The sequence below is a fragment of the Sapajus apella genome, unplaced genomic scaffold, assembly GCF_009761245.1.
Source record: "Sapajus apella isolate SASKATOON/1434 unplaced genomic scaffold, GSC_monkey_1.0 scaffold15, whole genome shotgun sequence".
Lineage (NCBI taxonomy): Eukaryota > Metazoa > Chordata > Mammalia > Primates > Cebidae > Sapajus > Sapajus apella.
In genome coordinates, this window is record NW_022436955.1 from 31,301,483 (window position 1) to 31,324,435 (window position 22,953).

The window sequence follows — 22,953 nt, forward strand, 5'->3', positions numbered from 1 at the left end:
CGTGTGCAGCATTCTGGAGCCTTACCGTGTTGTGTGTGTGAGGTCCTGTGTGCAGCATTCTGGAGCCTTACCGTGTTGTGTGTGATCCCCTGTATGCAGCATTCTGGAGCCTTACCGTGTTGTGTGTGTGTGTTCCTGTGTGCAGCGTCATGGAGTCTTACCGTGTTGTGTGTGTGTGTGATCCCGTGCGCAGTGTTCTGGAGCCTTACCGTGTTGTATGTGATCCCCTGTGTGCAGCGTTCTGGAGCCGTACCATGTTGTGTGTGTGTGTGATCCCATGTGCAGCATTCTGGAGCCTTACCGTGTTGTGTGTGTGAGGTCCCGTGTGCAGCATTCTGGAGTCTTACCGTGTTTGTGTGTGATCCCGTGTGCAGCGTCACAGAGCCTTACCGTGTTGTGTGTGTGAGTCTGTGCTCTTTCACAGCTCCGTAGTATTCCCTCACAGGTGCCCCTCCCCGTTGACTCTTCCCTTTCTCAGGGCTCCTGGCAGAGTCTGTCTGATTTTTCCTTTACGCACAATCCTGTGGAGAAGACCTTTGCATGTATACATCCTGGCAGATAGATGAGTTCCCAGAAGTAGAATTGCTGTGTATGTTTAATATTTTGATAAGACACAGGTTTTCAGAAAACAGAAATGTTTTACTAATTTACTCTTCCACTGACAATACTTGAGAACGAGTTTTTTCTGCACCTTTGCTAAGGCTGATAATTTTTAAAAATGATGGTAAAGGCACATGTCTACTTTGAAATCATAACAAAATGTTTGTTTTAAGGATAGTTTGGAGAAATGGAACCCTCAATTTCAGCAACTTCATCTCTTTGTCTGTGAGAACACTGTCCACACTTCACTGTTTAGAAAGATCCTTCCTTTTTTTCCGCTATCTAGCAGTACGTTTTATCGTTCTGTCTGGTTTGACGTCAGCAGCCCGCCACAGTTAAGTCACTGAGCGTTTCGGGTGCCTGCTCATTCTCTCGGGAATGTTAGAATCCAAATACTGACAGTTATTCCTCCAGAAGAAAGAATTTGCAGAAACATTATGAGAAAGTCTGATGTCCGTTTGTATGATCTATTTGCTGTGTGAATGGAGGAAACTACCTTTGAGACTAGTTGTAGTGTGGAAGGGGTGAGTGAGAGAAATAGTTTTGGAATGAAGCGAGCAGCCCTGGGGGAATGTGAAGGCAGCGCTTCAGGAGTGCTGTGGTTCGTTTTCCATAGGATCACTGCACATAATAATTTTTAAAATTCCTGTTTCTAGTTTAGAAGGCAAATGACAGTTTCTTTAGAAAACATGCACTGTAGTCTTATAAAAGAGAAGTGTTCCAATTACATACATCGTAAGTGATTTCAGACCATTAAAATTCTGACAGCCTACTTCCCCAATAAATTATCTCTTTGTAGGCTGTGGCCCCAAAAAGCTTAGAGAAATAATTTCTAATCTTGATGTTGTTCTATCTCTGTTCCTTACATGCCTGAGAACTACAATTTCTTAAGAATTTGCTAAAAGCCTACTGTGTGCAGAGCTCTGAGGCCTGCCCCAATACAAACCTGCTCTCTGTGACCCAGGAGAAGGCACAGAGCTGCAGATACCTTGGTGTATCACAAATGTTTGCATCCATAGTGGGTTTAAAGTACTTTCCTCACCTCGAAAGTGTACATCTAATGAAATTTAGCGGGATAGTCAAGAACGTAGAATAAATAAAAAGTTTCCGTGATCCTCCTGGATGTAGCAGCTTCTAAATTGTTGGTGTGTGTGTCTTTCCAATTTTTCCTTATTTTTATTTAAAAGAAAGAATTCTGGGATCTTCTGACTTGGTGTGTAGTGACTGTGGCTTGTGCTTACTCTGCCTGTCAGAATGTAAAAATTGTGACTTGCATCGGGCCTGTCATTACAGTTGATTTGATATCTTTATTGATTGATTGATTGGAGACAGTCTTGCTCTGTCTACAGGCTGGAGTGCAGTGGCACGATCTCGGCTCACTGCAACCTCCGTCTCCTGCATTCAAGTGATTCCCCTGACTCAGCTTTCCAAGTAGCTGGGGTTACAGGCGCGTACCACTGCACCCAGCTAATTTTTATATTTTCAGTAGAGATGGGGTTTCACCATGTTGGCTAGGCTGGTCTCGAACTCCTGACCTCAGGTGATCCACCTCGGCCTCCCAAAGTGCTGGGATTGCAGACGACAGCCACTGCGCGTGGCCTGGTTGTGATATCTTTAAAATGAACAAGTAATTCTTTTGTCTAATTCTAAAAGTAATGCATGCAAAATTATAAAAAGAAACACATACAAAAAGCAGCAAAGTACAGAGAAGAAAATGTCACTTACTGTCCAAATACCTGTGGGGTCATTACTGGGTCATTACTTTCATCTGCCGTTACGATGAAACTAGCTCTCTGACCCCAGAGAGGTTCCGTAACCTTGCTGGACTTGTTTTCCCCTCGGCAAATTAGAACATTAGAGTAACTCCTGGGAGGGTCTCTCTCTCTTCTTCCAAGCTTAGTTTGATGCCCAGTTTCCACTGAGAGTAAAGAGCCTTTGATTGAGGTCCTGAGAACCTTTGACTAGCCACAGGCACTTGTAGGCATGGAGTTGTAAAAGTTTTGTTAAGTGAGAATTCATCTGCAAAGGCCTCAGTGGAGATGGTTGACGCACTTCCTGCCTCGGGATTTGCCGGGCGGAAGGCAGAGCCCTTGGCACGCTGCATGCTGCTTGGGAGTCGACAGTGGTCTTTGGCTTTGGATAATTTCCCGCCGGGTAGATGAGATGTGACTGCTTTTGTCTCGGACCTGTGAGAGGTTCCCGTTAGAACCATGGGAGCATTCAGCAGTTTTAAGTTTTGGAGTTTTGAGATGAATCATCTAGTGTGTATAGGCTTAAAGGCATGGGCGCTCTCTTTTATTTTCCAGTCGAGATCTTCTTCAGAAAATCAACCTGTGTAACATGTCCGGGGGAGTTGCTTTGACTGAGGTGGAGGCAGGGTCTAGAGAGGCGTGTGCACTCGGCTTTCCTCTTGGACTTTCCCCTCCAGCCCTCCTTCAGCATTTGGAGAATCAGAATGCCTGGCAGGAGTGCTTCACCCACATCTGTGGGCAGTCTGTGTGTAAGGTCAGGCTGAGAGGGTGGTCTGCCCTGGGGTGGGTGCCGTGACCTTGTTGGGTGTCACAGTATAGACAGGTGTGAGTTGAGGCTTCCTGAACAGGTGACATTTGAGTGGGGCTGGACAGAAGGTGGTTTGATTTCCCTGGTGGAGGTGGCTGGAGGTTGGTGGTGTGGGAAGGGCTGGGACACAGTCAGTACTGGCAGAGCGGGCAAGTGTCCTCTGGCCACAGTGAGGTCATCCTGCTTGGCTGTGGTGTGGGTGCCCTTGAACGCAGGCAGATGGTGTGTCAAGGTGCGCATGTGCTGAAGGGCCAGCATTCAGATTTCTGATTTTTTTCTACCAGAAGTGCTACAGTAGACTCATACGTAGGCATGTGTATAACATCTGTTCTCATATACTGGCATTCATTTTTGTAGAATGGAGTAACAAACTGGCATTACTGTTAAAAACTTAATGAAAGCTATTACTAGCAAGTCCCAGGTACTCAGGAGGCTGAGGTGGGAGGATCCCTTGAGTGCAGGAACTTGAGTCCAACCCGGGTGACATAGTGAGCGAGGCCTCATTTCTCAAAAAATAAAAAGAAAAACCAAAAGCGATGACTGTGAACCCGGAGTCCATACTTGGTGCTCCGTGGAGAGGAGGGCTGCTGATGAGGTGGACGGTCTCCCTCCTGCCACACGTGTGAGCGTGCAGGGTAGAGCGCGCTGGGAGGAGTGCACCAGACAGTTCACGCTCAGTTCAGGCAGACAAGAGAATGAGAAGGAAAAATACTCATGGCACAATCTGCAATCTTTAACAAGAACTGTTGACCTTAAAATTCTGTCTGTAACTGCAAATAAGTAAATTTTTAAAAACTGACTGGGTCTAGGGAAAAGGACTGGAAGGGTCACAGACAAACAGAAACGTGGTTTGCCGAGAGGGGGAACTGTGGCCAGTTTTGGTCTGATTTTGAGGTTATCTCCGACATTGTTTTTGCAGTCAGTTTTAGACAAGAGGAAGGAGGTCAGGACCACACTGTGGCTGCCCCGAGATGGGGCTGAGTTGCTCGTCCTGTGGGAAGCCTTGAAGATCCCACTTGCTGTGTGATGGGGGCAGCTGGTCTCAGCTGCGCCTGGGAGGGACGCGGACCCGGGGCTGGGGTGGTGGGGGAGGGTTCTGTCACTTGGTGTATTAAGGTTGAGACTGTTTTGATGATCAGCACCTATGACAATGTGATACTCAGTGGGTTTTTTCCTCCCCTTTTAGTTCTGGACCTGCGGATAGAGTGATTTTGATTTTGGAATAAGGTAGCTAACATTTTATTTTAAAGTTGGGAAGAAATCATTATTGATTGGGTTTTATCAAACCAAACAGGGCAGCCTCACAGAGCACTGAGTGAGAAGCTTGTGGTTTTGGGGCTAGGATTGACTCAGTGGCACATTAGGGAAATAATTACCCAGTGTCTGGGCTTTTCTGGGGATGAAGGAGTTATTCTGTTTTCTGCCTGACTGAGAATAAGTTCAGCTGTCCCCATCACACAGCAGGTGTCAGGGGATCTTCACGGCTTCCCACGGGATAAGCAACTCAGCCCTGGCTTGGGGCGGCCTCAGTGTGGTCCCGACCTTCCTCTTGTCTCAGCTTGACTACAAAAACAATGTCAGAGATAACCTCAAAATCAGCGACCGGAATCGGCCCCATTTGCCTCATCTCGGCAAACCACGTTTCTGTCTGTCTGTGACCCTTCCAGTCCTTTTCCCTAGACCCAGTCAATTTTTAAAAATGTACTTATTTGCAGTTGCAGATAGAATATGAAATAGATTCTGCTATTTCTCATTCAACCTTAAGGTGTCAGCGCTGTTTACTGTCTTAATGTTAAAATAATTCCGTAAAACTTTTGATGTTAAACATTTTTTCTCTGTCACTGATTTCAGTTGTTTTGGAGAATCATGTAGTGACAGATGAAGACGAACCTGCTTTGAAACGCCAGCGACTAGAAATCAATTGCCAGGATCCCTCTATAAAGGTAAAACTCTTACTCTGTTCTGTGATGTATAGTGCATCGGAGATTTCTAGGGCTGCTGTAACAAATTACCATACACAGGATGGCTTAAAAGTGGAGCCTCTCATTTCAGGGGCCAGAAATCCAAAACCAAGGTGTGGGCAGGGTCTCGCTCCCTCCAAAGGTTCTAGAAGGTGGATCCTTCCTGCTTCTTCCAGCTTCTAGTGGCTGTGGCCCTCCCTCAGCTTGTGGGCTCACCCCAAGCTCTGCCCCCCTCTTCATATGGCTGCCGCCTGTGTGTCTGTCTCCCTTTCTCTCCTCTAGAAAGGACTTGTCATTGGATTGAAGGGCCACACTAGTCCAGGCTGACCTCACTGACTAAATTACATCTGCACAGACCCTTTCCCAGCGCGGCCACATGGGTGCATTCTGGGGTTAGGACGTGGGCATGTCATTTTTGGGAGTCACCAGGCAGCACGCTACAGAACAGTGGGAGCCATTTTTTCTCTTGAAGAGCACGAAGAGTAAGAATCATTAGCCTGGAGATGCTGCCGAATGAGGCATCTTCCCACACTCCCGCAGGCCCATTTTGGATGGCAGGAAGGTGAACTTATGTGGCTGTATTTTCTGCCAGCGATGAATGACTTCTGTGCCTGTCATTTGAGTCACCTAAATTCTAAAGTTTATTAGAGGGTTCTTGGGTACTGCTCAGTGAATTATTTTTGGATCTTTGAATTTGATTGGTTCTGGTGTTTGCAGAGTCACAGAGGTAAATATCAGCACATGTGAGAAGTCTATGAGCGCAACACAAAACCAAAGTCACTTTTCATGTAATTCCTCTACTTATACACGGTGTCTATTGGGTAATGTTTTATTTGTTTTGTTAACAAGGAAAAGCAGTGTAATGTGTATGAGAAACTTAAAATACATTCACAGTAAAATGCCATTTCCGACCAATGGACAGAACGTGGCTCTGTTAGTAAACACTGCCTTATTCCGTAAATAACATGCAGTTGGTGTTTTATCACAGAAGACACACTTACTACACACAGCACGGAAATATGTGAAGTGGGCCTGGAAGTGGCCGTGTCGTCATCCTTGGCCCACTGTTGAGAAGAAGTTGGGCCCCCGGTTGAATCCTGCCATATGGATGGAGTTGTGTGCATGGCTCTAGGTTGTTTTATTAGTATGTAAGAGGGATTTTCACCCAAACCCCAAGCAGAGTCATTTGTAATTCAGAATTAAAATAATGTGGGTGTACTGCTTAAAGAATTGGAGAGCCACACATTTGATACCTTCAGGTTGTTGACAATAGTGGAGTTATCGGTGGCCGTTCAGGGATTCAGCCAGCGATTGTTGCTTTTCAAGACGAGCATATTTGTCACGCCATGGACCTTGCCTTCTTTGTAGATAAGCTGACTGAGCATCATCACGTGGGCTCGGGTCCCCCTGATGCCATGCCTCCTTCCCTCCCACACACGGCTTCAGAGTCACATTTTACAGCACAGAGTAGTCAGTCAAGGAGGGTGAATTGCAGTTGGTTTCTTTAGCTCCTTTCTGTATTGGCGCCCTCGTGCTGAGTCTTAGCAGGAGAGGTGGTGGCCTGAGACGAAGGTGAGCTGGATTGCCCCTCCTGCAGTGCTGTCCCTGCCACTATGCACCAGGTTTCGATGCCAGCGACATGATGTGTGTTAGCGCTGTAATCTTGATATTCTGCAGGTTCCCTTGAGATCGGAAAGGAGAGTGGGCTGGCAGCAGTGCAGCAGGTCAGCCGCAGTTAGTGGGAAGCCGTTCCAGCTCCACTGTGGGCTGCCTCCCGCGCCCCTGTGCTGCAGGCCCCACAGCCAGCTCTCAGTGGCTGCTGTGTGCCGCCCCTGCTGTCCTGAACCTACCTCCCCCTTCTTTCTGATGGCTCCACTTTGGGCCCCACACTCTAAATCATGGGCAGTTTTCAGCTATTGATTCTTAAAGCAGGTACCAGCCCTCCTGACTACTAAGCAGGACTGGTAGGTGTTCCCCAGCCTGCCCCTCCCTAGACACGAAGGAGCGTCCTTTCGTCTGCTGGTGAGACCTGGTGGAGGGTGTCTCTTTTGCACGGTGCAGTTCCTATATGTGATTAAGACGTTCCATGTGTGTTTGTGGTGGCTCCTGGCTGGGATGGCAGCTGGGGAAATGAAGTTCTTCCCTTTCTGGTTTGTGTGTTTGCTCTGTTTCTTGGGTTTGGAGTCCGGCATATCACTGCTCCCTGTGGTTACTTGGAGTGAGGAATCCGGAGGACACTCAGCTGGAAAGGTCAGACGTGGAGCCTGGCTCTGCCAACCGCTAGGTGGCATGCTTGCTGCTCGAGCCCCACGGAGCCTTGTGACCAAATCCCCGAGTCAGGGCCATCAGGGTCCAGTCACCTTCAGATTAGGCAGCTGGTGTGATGTGAATGTGCATGGCCTGTGGCTTTTATGCTGTTTTGATGTTAGATGTGGTCTGTTTTTATTGTTGAGAAGGTTTGATTAGTTGTATGTGTAAATTTACTGATTAATAATATATTAAACTGCATACTTTTATTATATGGGCATAACTAAAAATTGCAACTGCTCATAGAAGTAAAACAGTGATTAAGTCATCACATTTTAAACAGGAAATATGACTCGTATGTCACATGTGAACTTTTACTCAGCTGTTTCTGGCTCGTAGCTAACAAGCTAGTTCCATCGTGGGCATTGATCTGTCCGAGTAGGTAAGAGTTGAAATCAGGAAAGCAGTGTTCGGTGTTTCTTGGGATTGTCTTCTCGCGGTTCAGGAGACCCTTTCTAAAGCTGGTCTTTCTCCACTTTCAGTCATTCCTGTATTCCATCAACCAGACAATCTGCTTGCGGCTGGACAGCATTGAGGCCAAGCTGCAGGCGCTGGAGGCTACGTGTAAATCCTTAGAAGAAAAGCTGGACTTGGTCACCAACAAGCAGCACAGCCCCATCCAGGTGCCCATGGTGGCCGGCTCCCCTCTCGGGGCAACGCAGACGTGCAACAAAGTGCGATGGTAAGAACAGACCCGGGTGCCGGGCCTTCGGGTCGCCTGGGGAGAAGCGCGTCACCTCCTCGCCCAGGCCTGCGGTGTAGTTGCTTACTGGCTGGAGATGCGAGGTGTCTGCCTCAGTCTCAGCAGTTTCTAGGTAAAGCTGACTTTACTTAGACCAAACCCGAATACCTGGCATTGTGCCAGGACGACCTGAACTTTCCTTTCCGCTTACCCCAGACTGATGCGTCTTTCCGTTAGAACTTACCCCCAAATCTTAGAAGGTGTACATGTGCTGCTTTCCTTTTTCCTTCTCTACCTGGCCCGTCTTCAGATCTGTTTTTCTTTGTATGTGGTGTTTATACATTTCACGTGAATAGATCCACTTTCCATTCAAGCCTGCAGTTTTTACTGTGCTTATTTTTAAAAAGTGGAGTCTAATCTTAGAAGCCGTGTGGTAGTTGAAGTGCTGTCTTAATAGAACCTTTAGTGTCTTAGAAGGTCTCGGACTAGCCTGGGCCTCCGCTCATTCGAGGCTTCGTATCAGACACTCCGGTGGGCAGCTTGTGCTGAAGCCCGGGCACTGGTGTCGCTAGCCTTCCGCACACCCGGCCAGAAGGAAGTCCTGCCTAAGGCAATAGACGCCGCATGGCTTTGTGCCTGATGACGGCCTTTTGACTAAGAGCTGCTCTCTTCAGGTTCCCCGGCCCAGCTGCAACCTGCTGCCTGGTGTGTCTGCGAGGAGAGAGCACGGTGGGATGGCGGGGGGTCAGGAGACATGTGAACGCTGAGGAATGGGAGCCACAGCAAGCCTGGAAGGACTGTGTGTGCTGGTGGCTGGTGCTGGGTTAGGGGCTTTGTAGACCTCCCCGGGGAGTGTGGGGAGGGAGAGCAGGGGCTCCTGAGCTGGCTAGGTTTGGGATGTTCATGAATATACCCTAGTACCGAGGTGGCAGCTTGTCATGGCTTGTCTGGGAGCAGCTCCAGATGATGGCTGCCACGCTGGCGGAAGCAGTGGTGCCTCTTTGAACTCTTAGGCATGCCGGGGTTTTGGAAATGCTACCTGGCCCTCCACCAAGCTCCGCTGCTAGTGGTGGAGTTGGCATCTCAGTTCGCAGGCGGGAGGTGGGGATCGTCTGTGTTCCTCTGAGATGGGGCCTTCACCCTGGCGATGCTGTCACCCACGTGTGTCCTCCCAGCAGGTGTGTGTTGACTGTGTCCTCTGTGCAGGGATCTAGTGGTGGAGTTGGCATCTCAGCAGGCAGGAGGTGGGGATCATCTGTGTTCTTCTGAGATGGGGCCTTCACCCTGGCGATGCTGTCACCCACGTGTGTCCTCCCAGCAGGTGTGTGCCGACCGTGTCCTCTGCAGGGATGCTGTGGGGCTCTCAGGTCGGGTGTGCAAAGCTGTTGGACCCAATGCCTTTTTTTTAGGATAGTTTTTTTGGTAATGTCCTCTTACTCTAAAATGTAGTGTTTAGAAAATAACGTTTATGTCTTAAAAAAAAAAAAAAAAAAAGAAAATATAACTTAATAGACTGCCCCAGTTACAGAGGATAAATGTGATAGCAGTGTAATCATATAACACATTTCAACATGGTGATGGTCGGCTGTGAAAAAGCCGGACCTCCCATCTGTTGTGTTGCGTCCTGCTGATGGGGGGGGCGGTCCCTGCAGGCTGACCTGTGTGACTCTGTGAGTTCAGACCCCAGCTGGTGATGGAATATTACACAATGGCGAGCAGCTCCTAGTGAAGTTTCAAGTAAAGCAAAGTATAATTTTTTCTAGACTTTTGTAATAGTTGAATGCGTGGAAAATTCAAGTCATGGTAAAACCATGCAAAAATGTTTAGTGCGTAAATGTTGAATAGAGTGAGATTCTGGGATCAGAGAGTTAGAAGCATGTTTTCCACTCGTGAAGTTCTGGTTCATCGTAAGTTTTGTGTGTGAAGAGTTTTTGCCGGGCGAGACTGTCTTAATCACTGAGGGATGCAACCTCCCTCACCTCCGCCGGCCAAATTCCAGTACTCTCTTAATCCTGACCACCAAATATGCCCCCCGGGGTCTCAAAGCACCCCTGGGTACCTGCATTGAGAACCACTGTTCCAAGGAACTACACCAAAGAACGAGCCTCTTCTGCCCACAGGGCCTCAAGTGCTTGAGAACGGCCGCCCCATCACTTGTCAGGCTGTGCTAGTGCTGGACAGGTCATTGACACCCCTTGGGAAAAGTGTGGACAGAATCCATCATTAGATTCCACCACTTACGATGTCTGCTGGGGAGAGAAGTTCCTGTGGACGATGAGGAACCCAAAGCTGCATTGTGGTTTCCATCATGGCTTGGCCTTGAGGGTGCCTTGTTTGGATTCCATGTGCCCAGGGTGGAGCTTGGGCCTCTGGCTGTCACAGTAGCCCTGGCAGATGCTGTGGGGTGACCTTGGCCACGTCATGCATTCATTTCCATCTGAGATTCTCGTTTCCTCATCTTTAAAATGAAGATGAGAGGAAGAGGACTTGGAGCTGCTCCGGGGCTGCTTCTGCCCAGGGTCCCCCTGCTGTCTCAGGGTAACAACAGTGTCTGTGCTCGGGAAAACAGATGCTGGGCTGCCCGGGGACAGGGTGGCACCACTTAGGCTGAGCTTGTAACTCCTGACTGCAGCGCCATGTTCCTTTGATTTTTGGGTTGTCTGATGATAGAGCTACTTCCCTGGGCAGAGGCGTTTCCAGGCTGCAGGGAGTCACACTCTTACTGCTGTCTTCAGCGATGGCAGGACCGCTGGGATGGTGTCATGAGCGGCTCATGGTCGGAAATCTCCCATGCTTCCCTCTCCTGGGGGCAATGTTATCATTCACAGACCTGCCCGTCAACAAGCGGTGAAAGAACAGGAACGTCGTCTCATAGTGATTCAGATGCATAGTCCAGGTAGCCCAGGTGTGTGACATCTTTGGGTTGGAAAGAATTGTATTGGCAAGGCAAAATCAACCTATTGTAGAATATATTTAGCGTATATCAGCATGGGGTTTATTAATATTGCTAATAAAACCATTGTTTGTAAAAATTAAGATGAATAGAATTGTTCTTCTATTTTCTTATAGTTTTAAACAGGATAAAAATTTATTCTATTTAAAATCCTATTGAAAATATATCCTATTTAAAACAACAAGAAAATGGAGGAATGATTTCCTTTTTTTTTTTTGACACAGAGTCTTGTTCCGTCCCCAGGCGCCAGGCTGGAGTGCAGTGGTGCAGTCTTGGCTCACTGCAACCTCTGCCTTCGAGGTTCAAGCAATTCTCCTGCCTCAGCCTCCCAAGAAGCTGGGACTACAGGTGCATGCCACCACACCCAGCTAGTTTTTGTATTTTTTAGACAGACGGGGTTTCACCAGGTGGGCCAGGATGGTCTCAATTTCTTGACCTCATGATCTTCCCGCCTCTGCCTCCCGAAATGCTGGATTTTTTTTTTTTTTTAAATTGAGACTGCTCTGTCACCCAGGCTGGAGTGCAGTGGGGGGATCTTGGCTCATTGCAACCTCTGCCTCCCAGGCTCAGCTGATTCCCTTCTGCCTCAGCCTCCTGGGTAGCTGGGATTACAGGTGTGCAGCATGATACCTGGCTAATTTTTATAATTTTAGAAGAGACGGGGTTTTGCCATGTTGGCCAGGCTGGTCTTGAACTCCTGACCTTAGGTGATCTGCCTGCCTTGGCCTCCCAAAATGCTGGGATTACAGGCATGAGCCACTGCGCCTGGTGGAATGATTTCCTTTCATAGGAAAGTTTTAAATGTAGTATATTTGAATGACTTTTAAAGGAGGCCAGGTGGCTCATGCCTGTAATTCCAGCACTTTGGAAGGCCGAGGTGGAAGGATCGCTAGAACTCAGGAATTCCAGACCAGCGTGGGCAACAGAGAGAGACCTCCATCTCTACAAAATATTAAAAAATTAGCTGGGCACAGTGGCACCCATCTGTAATCCCTTAGGAGGCCGAAGTGGGAGGATTGCTTGAACCTGGGAGGGCGAGACTGCAGTAAGTCATGACGGCACCACTGCATTCCAGGCTGAGCGAGACACTAACTCAAAAAAAAAAAAAAAAAAAGGTAGTGTTAAGTCTGGCATTTCTTCCCATATAAGTTCTTTTCAAAAGTGTCACTCTGTCATCCAGGCTGGAGTGTAGTGGTGCAATCTGGGCTCACTGCAACCTCTGCCTCCTGGTTCAAGCGATTCACTTGCCTCAGCCTCCCTAGTTGCTGGAACTATAGGTGCACACTACCATGCCTGGCTAATTTTTGTATTTTTTGATGGAGGTGGGCTTTGCCATGCTGGCCAGGTATTTTTCCATGTAAGTTCTGAAAATTAGAAATAAAAATTGCTAACAGTTCAAAGCTGTTGACAGAAAATTGTAGGGAAGAAATAGTGGAGAACTTAATCCCAGTCCGTTAATGAAAAAAGTTGTGTTTAAAATAGAATGTTACTAATTTGTAAACACATGAGTGTTGTTTGAGAATTGTCTGTCTAAAATGTGGGCAGTGGAACGTGGAAAAGGGAAAAGTCTCCAAAAAAACTTAAAAATTGGTTAGCATTCCAAATAGTAAGATGCTTCTATGAATTATTTGGTTTGGGCCTCAGATATTTAAAATGAAGAACAGAAGTATGTAAGTCTCAGATTGTATTCTATCCTAATCCTGTGCTGTTAAAATAGCCCGACGTTCCCAGGGCTCACTCCTTCCTTCCGAGTGTGATCTTACAGCACAGATGTAGACACCTTAAGGGACTTTGAGTTGTAATGAGGCCCCTGGAGAGAGGGTAAGAAGCTGCCCGCTGTGGTGTCACTTGCCCTTCTGTTTAGAGTGGCTACGTCTGCTCAGAGCCAGCCCAGCCTTCAAGGGCGGGCACAGCAAATAAGCTCAAGAAAAAAGAAAAGAAAAAGAAATAAAGCCCTTTTTGTTTGAAGCTGAAGTTGAATCACTGTAATAAAAATGTGAGTCACCTGGATGGGCTTCATCCGACAGTCATCATCGACTTGGGGTCAAGAAAAATGGTCTTTTATGTTTTTTTTTTTCAAAAAAAAATTTTTTAGAGATGGGGCCTCGGTATGTTGCCCAGGCTGGAGTGCAGTGGCTATTCACAGGCACGATCCCACTACTGATCAGCACGGGAGTTTTGAGCTGCTCCGTTTCTGACCTAGGTGGGTTCACCCTCCTTAGGCAACCTGATGGTGCCCTGCTCTCGGGAGGTCACCATATTGATGCCGAACTTAGTGTGGACACCCGATCGGCATAGTGCACTACAGCCCAGAACTCCTGGGCTCAAGCGATCCTCCTGCCTCAGCCTCCCGAGTAGCTGGGAATACAGGCATGTGCCACTGTGCCCGGCTTTTTTTTCTTTTAATTTTTTTTTTTCAGATAGGTACTTATTTTCTTCCTGCAGGTGTACCATCAGTTTGGATTTTGCTCCATTGTAATTTTGGTGTAGCAACCTGAGGTTTTAACTTTAAAGATGTGTGTTCAGTGGGCCCATCCTTTGAATGCTAGTGTGGACAGTGCAGTTGGGGCATGATGTCACACGGCCTGCAGGGATCAAGGGCACGCACAGGTATGTTTATACAGGTCAGTGTGAACAGCCTTTTGTTTGTACTTGAAGCTAGACAGACAGTGGTGTCAGTAGGATGCAGCTGAGCATGGAGTGTTGCCCGTCACGGGATGCCAGCCCGCATGGCTGTGCATATCCAGGACACAGGACGGGCAGCAGAGATCTGTTTGCCCAGCACACGTGTGGAGTCGGCAGCTCAGACCACAGCTCAGAGCCTAGGGTTTTTGGCGTTGTTTTCTGAACATATTGACTGAATATATTGACTGACTAGAAAAATTATTTTTAAAAATAAAAACCAACTAGCCAGGCACGGTGGCTCACACCTGTAATCCCAGCACTTTGGGAGGCCGAGGCGGGCAGATTGCCTGAACTCAGGAGTTCGAGACCAGCCTGGGCAACATGGTGAAACCCCCATCTCTACTAAAATACAAAAAATTAGCTGGGCGCGGTGATGTGTGCCTGTAGTTTCAGCTACTCAGGGAGGCTGAGGCAGGAGAATTGCAAGAACCTGGGAGGCAGAGGTTGCAATGAGCTGAGATCGTTCCACTGCACTCCAGCCTGGGTGACAGAGCAAGACTCCATCCCAGAAAATAAATAAATAAAAATAAAAACTAATTTTAGTTTATTTCAATTGAAAAAGATTTTTAAAATCTGTTTTTTAAAGTCATAGATTTTTATCTTTAAAAACATTAAACTATTGAAAAGAACTAGCATCTTTCTATAATTTTACAGTTATAAACTATAGGCTTCTGTATAATAATAGTTCTTGAAATTTTTAAAGAGTGTGATTGCCTTCTTTCTTTTTTTTTTTTTTTGTGACAGGGTTTCACTCTTGTTGCCCAGACTGGAGTGCAATGGCAAGAACTCGGCTCATTGCAACCTCTGCCTCCCGGGTTCAAGCAATTCTCCTGCCTCAACCTACAGAGTAGCTGGGATTAGAGGCATGTACCACCACACTCAGCTAATTTTGTGTTTTTAATAGAGACCGGGTTTCTTTATGTTGGTCAGGCTAGTCTCGAACTCCCAACCTCAGGTGATCCACACACCTCAGCCTCCCAAAGTGCTGGGATTACAGGTGTGAGCCACTGTGCCTGGCAAAAAGTGTGATTTCTTTTAAAGTGTATCTTTTAGAGATGTGTTATGTAAGACTTAATGAAAGGGAAATTTTTCTTTTCCTCAGAACTGCTATTGACTTGTGGATAATTGAAATATTAGGAATGATTTTAATTCCCTCTAGTATGCTGGCTGTGGATTCTCTGTTTTATTTCCTAGAGGGTCTTTTATTTTAAATATTGATAGATATTCCTGGAAAAGCTGTTGTGGTGTTGTGTAGTGGTAGGCCTCATTCTGAGCATCTCTGTTCTGGCATGTGAGCACAAGAGGTCTTGGCTAGGGTAAACCAGTGTTTTCACTTTTGGGTCATTGGCATTCTCAGTCAAAATTAGAGCTTTCATAGGCTTTACAGTGTGACAGATTTAAGGGAGAGCTGCTTGAATTGTGAAGAAATGATTTGGTTTCAGCTAAGATGATTTTGTTTACTTCTTTTCTTATTTAATACTGAATTTTGGTTGCTTTCATTTAACTTTGTGTACATGTGATTTCTCTTCCTGACTGGTCTATATGACCTTGTACAGCTGCATTCTGCTGGTGACCTAATTGTGATATGCTGTACATGCTAGTGCTGAGTACTAGCCGAAGAAAACATACAGTCTACATACATGCAGCTTAGGGAATTGTTAATATAACCGTATGGTTCAGAGATACAATCTTAACCAAACTAATGTTAAACATAAATTTAAGTGTTTCAATGATTATGTACATTCTGATAATTTGGAGAACTTCTCTAGTTTTAGAATAACTCATAACTCATTGATTGGGATTGTGTTGAATCTGTAGATCAGTTTGAGGGAATTGCCAACTTAACAATATTGAATATTCTGATTCATGAACATGGTATGTCTTATGCAGGAATTCAATTTCTCTTAAAAGTGTTACACAGTTTTCAGTGTTCAGCTCCTGTACGTATTTTGTTAAATTAATCTCTGAGTACTTCATATTTAACAGATGCTACCATAAATATACTGTATTTTAAATTTCATTATCCATTTGTTCATTGGAAGCATATAGCAGTACAACAGATTTTTCTTTTTTTGTGAGATGGAGTTTCACTCATGTTACCCAGGCTGGAGTGCAATGGCGCGATCTTGGCTCACCGCAACTTCCGCCTCCTGGGTTCAGGCAATTCTCCTGCCTCAGCCTCCTGAGTAGCTGGGATTACAGGCATGTGCCACCATGCCCAGCTAATTTTTTGTAGTTTTAGTAGAGACGGGGTTTCACCATGCTGATCAGGATGGTCTCGATCTCTTGACCTCGTGATCCACCCGCCTCGGCCTCCCAAAGTGCTGGGATTACAGGCTTGAGCCACCGTGCCCGGCCAACAGATTTTTCTTTACTGCCCTTTATCCCATGTTGTTTCTAAATGAAATTGTTGTAGGTTTTCTGTAGGATTTTTTTAAATTTATGTGATTATGTTACCTTTAAATAGAGTTTTACTTCTTCCTATATAATTTCTATAGCTTCTCTTACTTTATTGTGCTGGCCATGATTTTTATTTCAGTATATGTTCTTTTTAAAAATATTTTTGCCTTATTCCTGATCTTCGAGTGAAAGCATCCAGCCTTTCACCATTAAATGTGATGTTTCTAGTATATTTTTCCTAGATGCTCTTTATCAGGTTGAAGAAGTTTTCTTTATTCTTTGTTTCGTGGGAGTTTTTCACATGAATGAATGGACATTGAGTTTTCACATGCTTTTTATGTATCTACCCAAGATGATTGTATGGTATTCCTTCTTGATTCTTTTATTAAAGTGAATTACCCGGATTTTGAATGCCAGCCGAACCTTGCATTTCTGTTATAATAAACCTGACTTGATCTAGGTGTATTATGGTTTTGATATATTAATTGATCCGTTTTTTAATATTTAATTAAGAGTTTTTGCATCTGTGTCTGTGGGACATGTTTTTTTTTTTTTTTGGCCATGTCTTTGTTTTGTTTGCTGACCTCAGAAACAGAGCTGGGAAGCTGCCCCTCATTGTCTGCTTTCTGAAATGTTTCTGTGAGTTTAGTTTTATTTCTTTTAAAAAATCTGATAGAATTTGCCAGTGAAGCCTAGGTTTTTAATCATGAATTCAATTATTTTAATAAATATAGAACTTTGATAACTGTAGAATTTCTTGAGTTAATTTGTGTCTCTGAGGATTATTTTCTTTTCTCCCAAATTCCAGAGTTTATTGGCACACTGTTCCTTGTGGGACCCTCTGTGTGTTTTACACATCTGTGGGTCCACGGATGCTCCGTTGCCAAGCCTCCCTGGGCTCCTCTGATCTGTGACTGTTTCTCACGCTTCCTTGTTTTTGGTGACTTTTTGAGGAGCATAGGGTCAGGTATTTTGTAGGATGTGCCTCTGTTGGGATTTGCCTCCTGATGAGACTGGGGTTACGGGTTTTGGGGAGGAAGCCCTTCTTGTCACATCCTGTCCAGGCCAGCACCTTCAGCAGGACTCAGGGCTTGATGCTGATGCGGATCACCTGGCTGAGGCTGTTCAGTGTTTTTTCACTGTCAGGTTACTCTTTTCCCGCTTGCGTCCTGCACTTTTGGAAGGAAGCTGCTGTGCCCGTTGTCTGCCCGGGCAGGGAGTAGGGAGTTGTGTGCCGCCGCCTCGAGGGTGGAGCGTCTTGGATACTTTTGTTAGTCTGCCTGGGAGACTTGTCTCTTCTTTCCCATTTACTGATTTATTCACTCATCTGTTTACATCAGCATGTGCTCATGGAGATTTATTTTACACTTTGGGTTAGAATCCAGCACTGCTTCATTCTGGGGCTCACATCCTTCCAGCTTTGGCCATCAGCAGCTTGTTAGTTGGCTCCTGTGCCCCTTGACATTCCCTCCATTCCCTCTTCATTGTAGGTGTTTTCTTGTTAGTGCTTTGTTTTGTTTTTTTCTTTTGAGATGGAGTTTTGCTCTGTTGCCCAGGCTGGAGTGCAGTGGTGGGATCTCCTCTCACTTCAACCTCCACCTCCTGGATTCAAGCTCTTCTGTCTGAGCCTCCCACGTAGCTGGGATTACAGGCCATGCCACCACACCTGGCTAATTTTGTATTTTTATTAGAGACAGGGTTTCCCCATGTTGGTCAGGCTGGTCTCGAACTCCTGACCTTGTAATCTGCCCGTCTTGGCCTCCCAAAGTGCTGGGATTACAGATGTGAGCCACTGGGCTCGACCTGAGCACTTTTACTTGCATGGTGCTACCAAATGCTTCATTGTGCATGCCTTTCCCAGCCTAGAATCAGCCGTTTCTTCTTGAATTGAAAAATGAGGTTAGAGATGAGGATGCCATGGGCAGAGACTAGGATGTGGTGCCCCGAGACCAAGATGTGGTGCTCGGTGTCCTCCGAGCGTGGAAAGAGCCCTGGCGTTAGAGACCAGAAGGTGGTGTGCTGTGGTGCGCGGTATCCTCCGAGCGTGGGAAGAGCCCTGGCATTAGAGACCAGGAGGCAGTATGCAGTGGTGCGCGGTGTCCTCTGAGCTTGGGAAGAGCCCTGGAGTTACAGACCAAGAGGCCGTGCTTGGTGGTACGAGGTGTCCTTCAAGCGTGCAAAGAGCCCTGGCGTTAGACACCAGGAGGCGGTGCACGGTGTCCCCCGAGCGTGCGAAGAGCCCTGGCGTTAGAGACCAGGAGGCGGTGCGCGGTGGTGTGCAGCGTCCTCCGAGCGTGTGAAGAGCCCCGGCGTTAGCGACCAGGAGGCGGTGCGCGGTGGTGTGCAGTGTCCTCCGATCGTGCGAAGAGCCCTGGAGTTAGAGACCAGGAGGCGGTGTGCGGAGGTCCCTGGCCTTAGAGACCAGAATGCCATGCGTGGCAGTACGCGGTGTCCTGTGAGCCTGCGAAGGGCCCGGGGCACCTTTTCACCTGAACACGTTGCCTGGGAGCCCCTGTCTTCCTGTGCTGTTGCAGGTGCTGACTTCCACGGAGTCATTCCTCATGCTGCCTCCCTCTCTCCCTAGTAGTCGTTTCTGTAGCTTCTAGGAAAGAGGGAGAAACACAGATGTTCTGGACCTCCTCGCCCTTCTGATTTGAGATTGTTGGGGGAGGTCCCAGATCTCGGTCCGTGCACAAGCATGGCTCCCTGGGGAGAGCAGCGTGAGGAGTTAGATCTGGAGCCTCTCCAAGCCGATTGCCAGAGGCTAGAAGCTTCTTTCTTTAGCAACGAGTTTTTAAAGTTTGCTGCTTTAGGTTAGTCCCATTTCACTGGAGCAGTGGTTATTTATGGGGCTGGTTTTATATTCTATTTTGCTCATTTCATTAGATATTAGGAAGAAAATTTTAATACTGATTTATTTTTATCCCTGAGTGTTTTTTTGTTAGATCTTGTTTTTATGACTTTTTAATCTTTAGTGTGGTGCAGTGGCTTAGGCCTGTAATCCCAGCAACTTGGGAGACTGAGGTGGGAGGATCACTTGAGACCAAGAATTTGAGACCAGCCTGGGCAACATAGTGAGACCCCGCCTATAACAATAAAATCAAATACCCTTTTAACCTGTAAGCAATAGAAATACACTTTCAGTAAATGTTTGATTAGTCTGCATGCTGATTGTATTGACTCAGTGACATGAATCATCACAATAGCGGGTTCTGTGGACTTGTGATTAGCGTGGTGGGAGGTTGAATCTTGCTGTGTTCAGGGTGCAGTGTGCGCTGTTCTGGTCTTTCCCCAGCTGCCTGTGGGTGCCTCTGATGCCTGAGCCTTTTACTGTGTGCTTACCCGTGTTGCCTTGGGGTCCTCAGTCGGCGAAGGGGAGAGACTGAAAGGTGCGTTCTGTTTTTAAAACCTGTGCCCGGGAAGTGACACACCTCTCTCCTGTTGGAAGTCCATTGATGGACTCTGGCCACAGGGCCATGTGTGCACAGAAGGGCTTGGGACATGCAGGCTGGATGCACAGAGGCTCCTGGGAGAGCCCCATCGGCAGGGGAGTGGGCTGTGGGCTGCTCTGGCCTGGGGGCTCCTGGGTGCCTGCTCTTTGCACCTGCCTGCCCTTCTGTTTTCCTCCTGTTGGAGCTCTGACCGCCCAGCAGCTTCTCTTTTTGTAAGTACATTACACTAACCCTGTTTCTTACTTACAAGGCCCGGGTCCTTGTGTGTCATGTGGGAATATGAATGTCCATGGGAGAAAACATACTTAGGGAACAGGTACTGGAGTTTTAAACAAAATCTGTCCATTTTTTCCTAAAGAGTAGAAAGCAGAAAAAATTACTTGAAGTACTTTTGAGCTTGCTGTTGTTGAAATATTTTTCCTTGAGATAATTCATAAAAATTAGAAAATGAGTGTCAGATTTTCTAAACTGGACTTGATAATTATTTTCAGTTATAAAAGGGATGCCTACCCGGGGTGCAGAGTGTCACGTGGTGAGGCTGCACTTTGGGTGGAAGGAGACGAAAGCTTGTTTGGTTCAAACGTACGTCAGATACTCTGATGGCGTTCATCCTCTCCCTGCCATAGGAAACAGCCAGGTACTGCAGTGGGAATGGGACTGGTCGGTGACTTGACCACACAGGTAACCCAGCGCTGTGTGAAGATCTTGGGCTAAGAGGGGCGTCCAGGGAAAGCAGCACGCCTGGCCTGGTTCATGCGGCGACCTGGAACGGGAGTCCCTGGAGGCTGGGGGTCCTGCAGTGCCCAGGGTGGCCTTCTCACTTGCTGAGCATTCAGTGCAGATTTGTTAGGTGCACGTTTAGTGGGTTTGGTCTGGGACATTTGAAAGTTATTATTATCAGTGCAGTGGCGTGGTCTCGGCCTCCTGGATTCAGGGGATTCTCCTGCCTGAGCCTCCCAAGTAGCTGGAACTACAGGTGTTCACCCCTGCGTGCATCTAATTTTTGTATTTTTAGTAGAGACGGGTTTTCACCGTGTTTGCCAGGATGGTCTTGATCTCATGACCTCGGGATCTGCCCACCTCAGCCTCACAAACTGCTGGGATTAGAGGCGTGAGCCACCGTGCCCGGCCCTCATTTGAAAGTTACTTAAATTCGTCTTTGGAGGGTTAGTGCTTGCCTCTCCTCAGATTGTCTCTTGGCGCCTCTCTGTGAGTAGAGGGTTAGGCAGAGAATGGAGTCACATCTGTTCTTCATCCTGTGATTGTGTGTGCCCAGGCAGAGGTGTGTGTCCAGAAAGCACCCACAGCGGTATCTGGAGTCACCACTGCAGCTCCTGTGGCTCTCCTGCACCATCTTTTCCACGTTTGACAGCTTTCATGGAACCTAACCACAGCCGCAGACCGAGACTTCCCACCCCGGTGTCTCAGCTGCCTGGGTCAGTTTGTTGGAGGTGGCAGATGTGACCTCTGCTGCGAGGGCTGTCGGGTTCTGCTCACTGGTGGTGTGACTCAGATGTTCTGCTGCTCTGAAGTGCTGGCCGGGCCCTCATCCTGGTGCCACTGCGTTCTGGTCCTGAGTGTTGCCCTCCTCTCCCTCCCTCCACCCTGTGTGGTCGTCTGCACCGGACCATTGTGTAGTTTTTCAAGGCTCTGCTTCAGAGTAACTTAGTTTTCGTTTCCTTTTGTAATAAAACATGGCAAACACAAACTTGTGAAAATAGTTTAAATCCTGCATTTTTCCGGAAGGTTTTTCATTTCGTGTCTTACCTTGGTGGCTTGTTTTGCATGTACTTGAACAAAGCCTCTTAATGTAGGACATGTACCAGGCTTTGCTGTGTTGCCTTAGGTGTCACCAGTAACAAGTAGAGGAGCTTAAAAAGTCATGCATTTGAGTGAAATGCAGTTGATGATGCCTTTATTTAGGAATACCTGCGGGTCCTGTGATTTCCGTGGGTGTGGCATGGTGCTGTTCTTGTCCCCACCCGCTGTGGGAACACTTACAGTCGTGATGGCAGGCTGGGTTTTCCTGGCTGCAAATCACAGAAAGGCAGCCTTTCCAGGTTGGTTTTCGGAGAGTGAAATCCAGGAATGGTGTTTTATTCTTTGGTGGTAACCACTCTGTATTCCTAATGCTAGTTCTTTCCCCGCGCCACCCTTCCACACAGAGCGTACCGTAGAAATCCCTTGACTGAAAGTTCTAAGCCTCGAAAACTCATGATGGGAAACCATAAGCGAGTCTGTCCTTTGAGGTGAAGCTGTGTGACTGACGCCTGTCTAAACACACTAGCGCTTCCTCCAGCGCGGCGCCAGGTTTGGTGGTTTCTGGGTCATAGCCTGTTCTTTTGTAGAATCTTTTCTTTGGAAGCAGAACCCTGAGCCCTTTGGTTGTAACTCATACCTGTTCCTGTAGAACTAGAGGTAGCGTGTATGTGTCCTTCCATCCCAAGTCCAGTGTGATGTTTGGCCCTTTCTTCCCAGGGTGCCACCAGCTTGGAATGATACCAACACTTACATGGTTACGAAAGTTAGATCTGTCGCGCAGGAACGGAGCTGGGATGGAGTGACTAAAAACGTCAAGCCGGTTTCCATGCAAGTGTGCCACCTCAGAAGCCTTATTAACCGGGCATGATAACAGCCCGTGCTGTCTCAGTCTGATCCGAACCACACATTCAGTGTCAGCGCAGCTGTCCTGCGCCATCCAGCTGTGCAGACAAAACGCCAACAATTGGGAAAGTCAAACTCTGTTAAAAACTGCATCTCCAGTTGACTCTCCCTTAGCGTTTGGGGCTCCTCCCCGCAGCGCGAGCACCTGGGAGCGGACTGTTGAATGACTCTTGCGTGCTCTTACGTGAATGCTGTTGTTTTAAGGCCTTCTTTTTCTTTGTGATTCTTTTGTTCCCTAGCGTCGTCCCCCAGACTACAGTAATACTCAACAATGATCGGCAGAACGCCATTGTAGCCAAGATGGAAGACCCCTTGAGCAACAGGGCACCGGATTCCCTGGAAAATGCCATTAGCAAGTCAGTAGCACGGCACCAACCCTACCTTTCCCTGTCACTGTGAGGAGTCCCGTGAGAACAAGTCAACGTCCCCAAGCCGGGCACAGTCCGGCACATGCTTCGTCTCTGTGGTCACAGGGTTGAGCCTGGCAGGCACTGCCCCAGCTCTCTGAGGTTGGGGGGCAGGCTGGGTGAAGCTGAGTGCTGACAATCCAGCCACACTGGGGCAGCTGCCGCCGGGGATGTCTGTGTCCCGTGCTGGCCGGCTTGTGAAGGGGCTGGCTCTGTCTCCTCACAGCAGTCGGTGAAGGCGCTCATCCTCCCACCTAGCTCAGTGGTACTCATGTCTGTCTGT

The 22,953-nt window shown here is 47.4% G+C and overlaps 1 protein-coding gene across 14 annotated transcripts in view; it reads left to right on the plus strand.

Moving 5' to 3' along the window:
* BANP (BTG3 associated nuclear protein) overlaps nt 1-22,953 on the plus strand; it is a 122,591-nt gene that overhangs the window by 25,452 nt on the left and 74,186 nt on the right. For 10 of the 14 annotated variants that reach the window (XM_032284649.1, XM_032284654.1, XM_032284643.1 and 7 more), the window contains exons 3-5: nt 5,011-5,102; nt 7,910-8,109; nt 22,503-22,619. In XM_032284649.1, coding sequence (XP_032140540.1) covers nt 5,011-5,102; nt 7,910-8,109; nt 22,503-22,619 — 409 coding nt within the window. The remainder of the gene's footprint in view (nt 1-5,010; nt 5,103-7,909; nt 8,110-22,502; nt 22,620-22,953) is intronic. The other 4 variants (XM_032284653.1, XM_032284651.1, XM_032284652.1 and 1 more) reach the window with 1 other exon arrangement.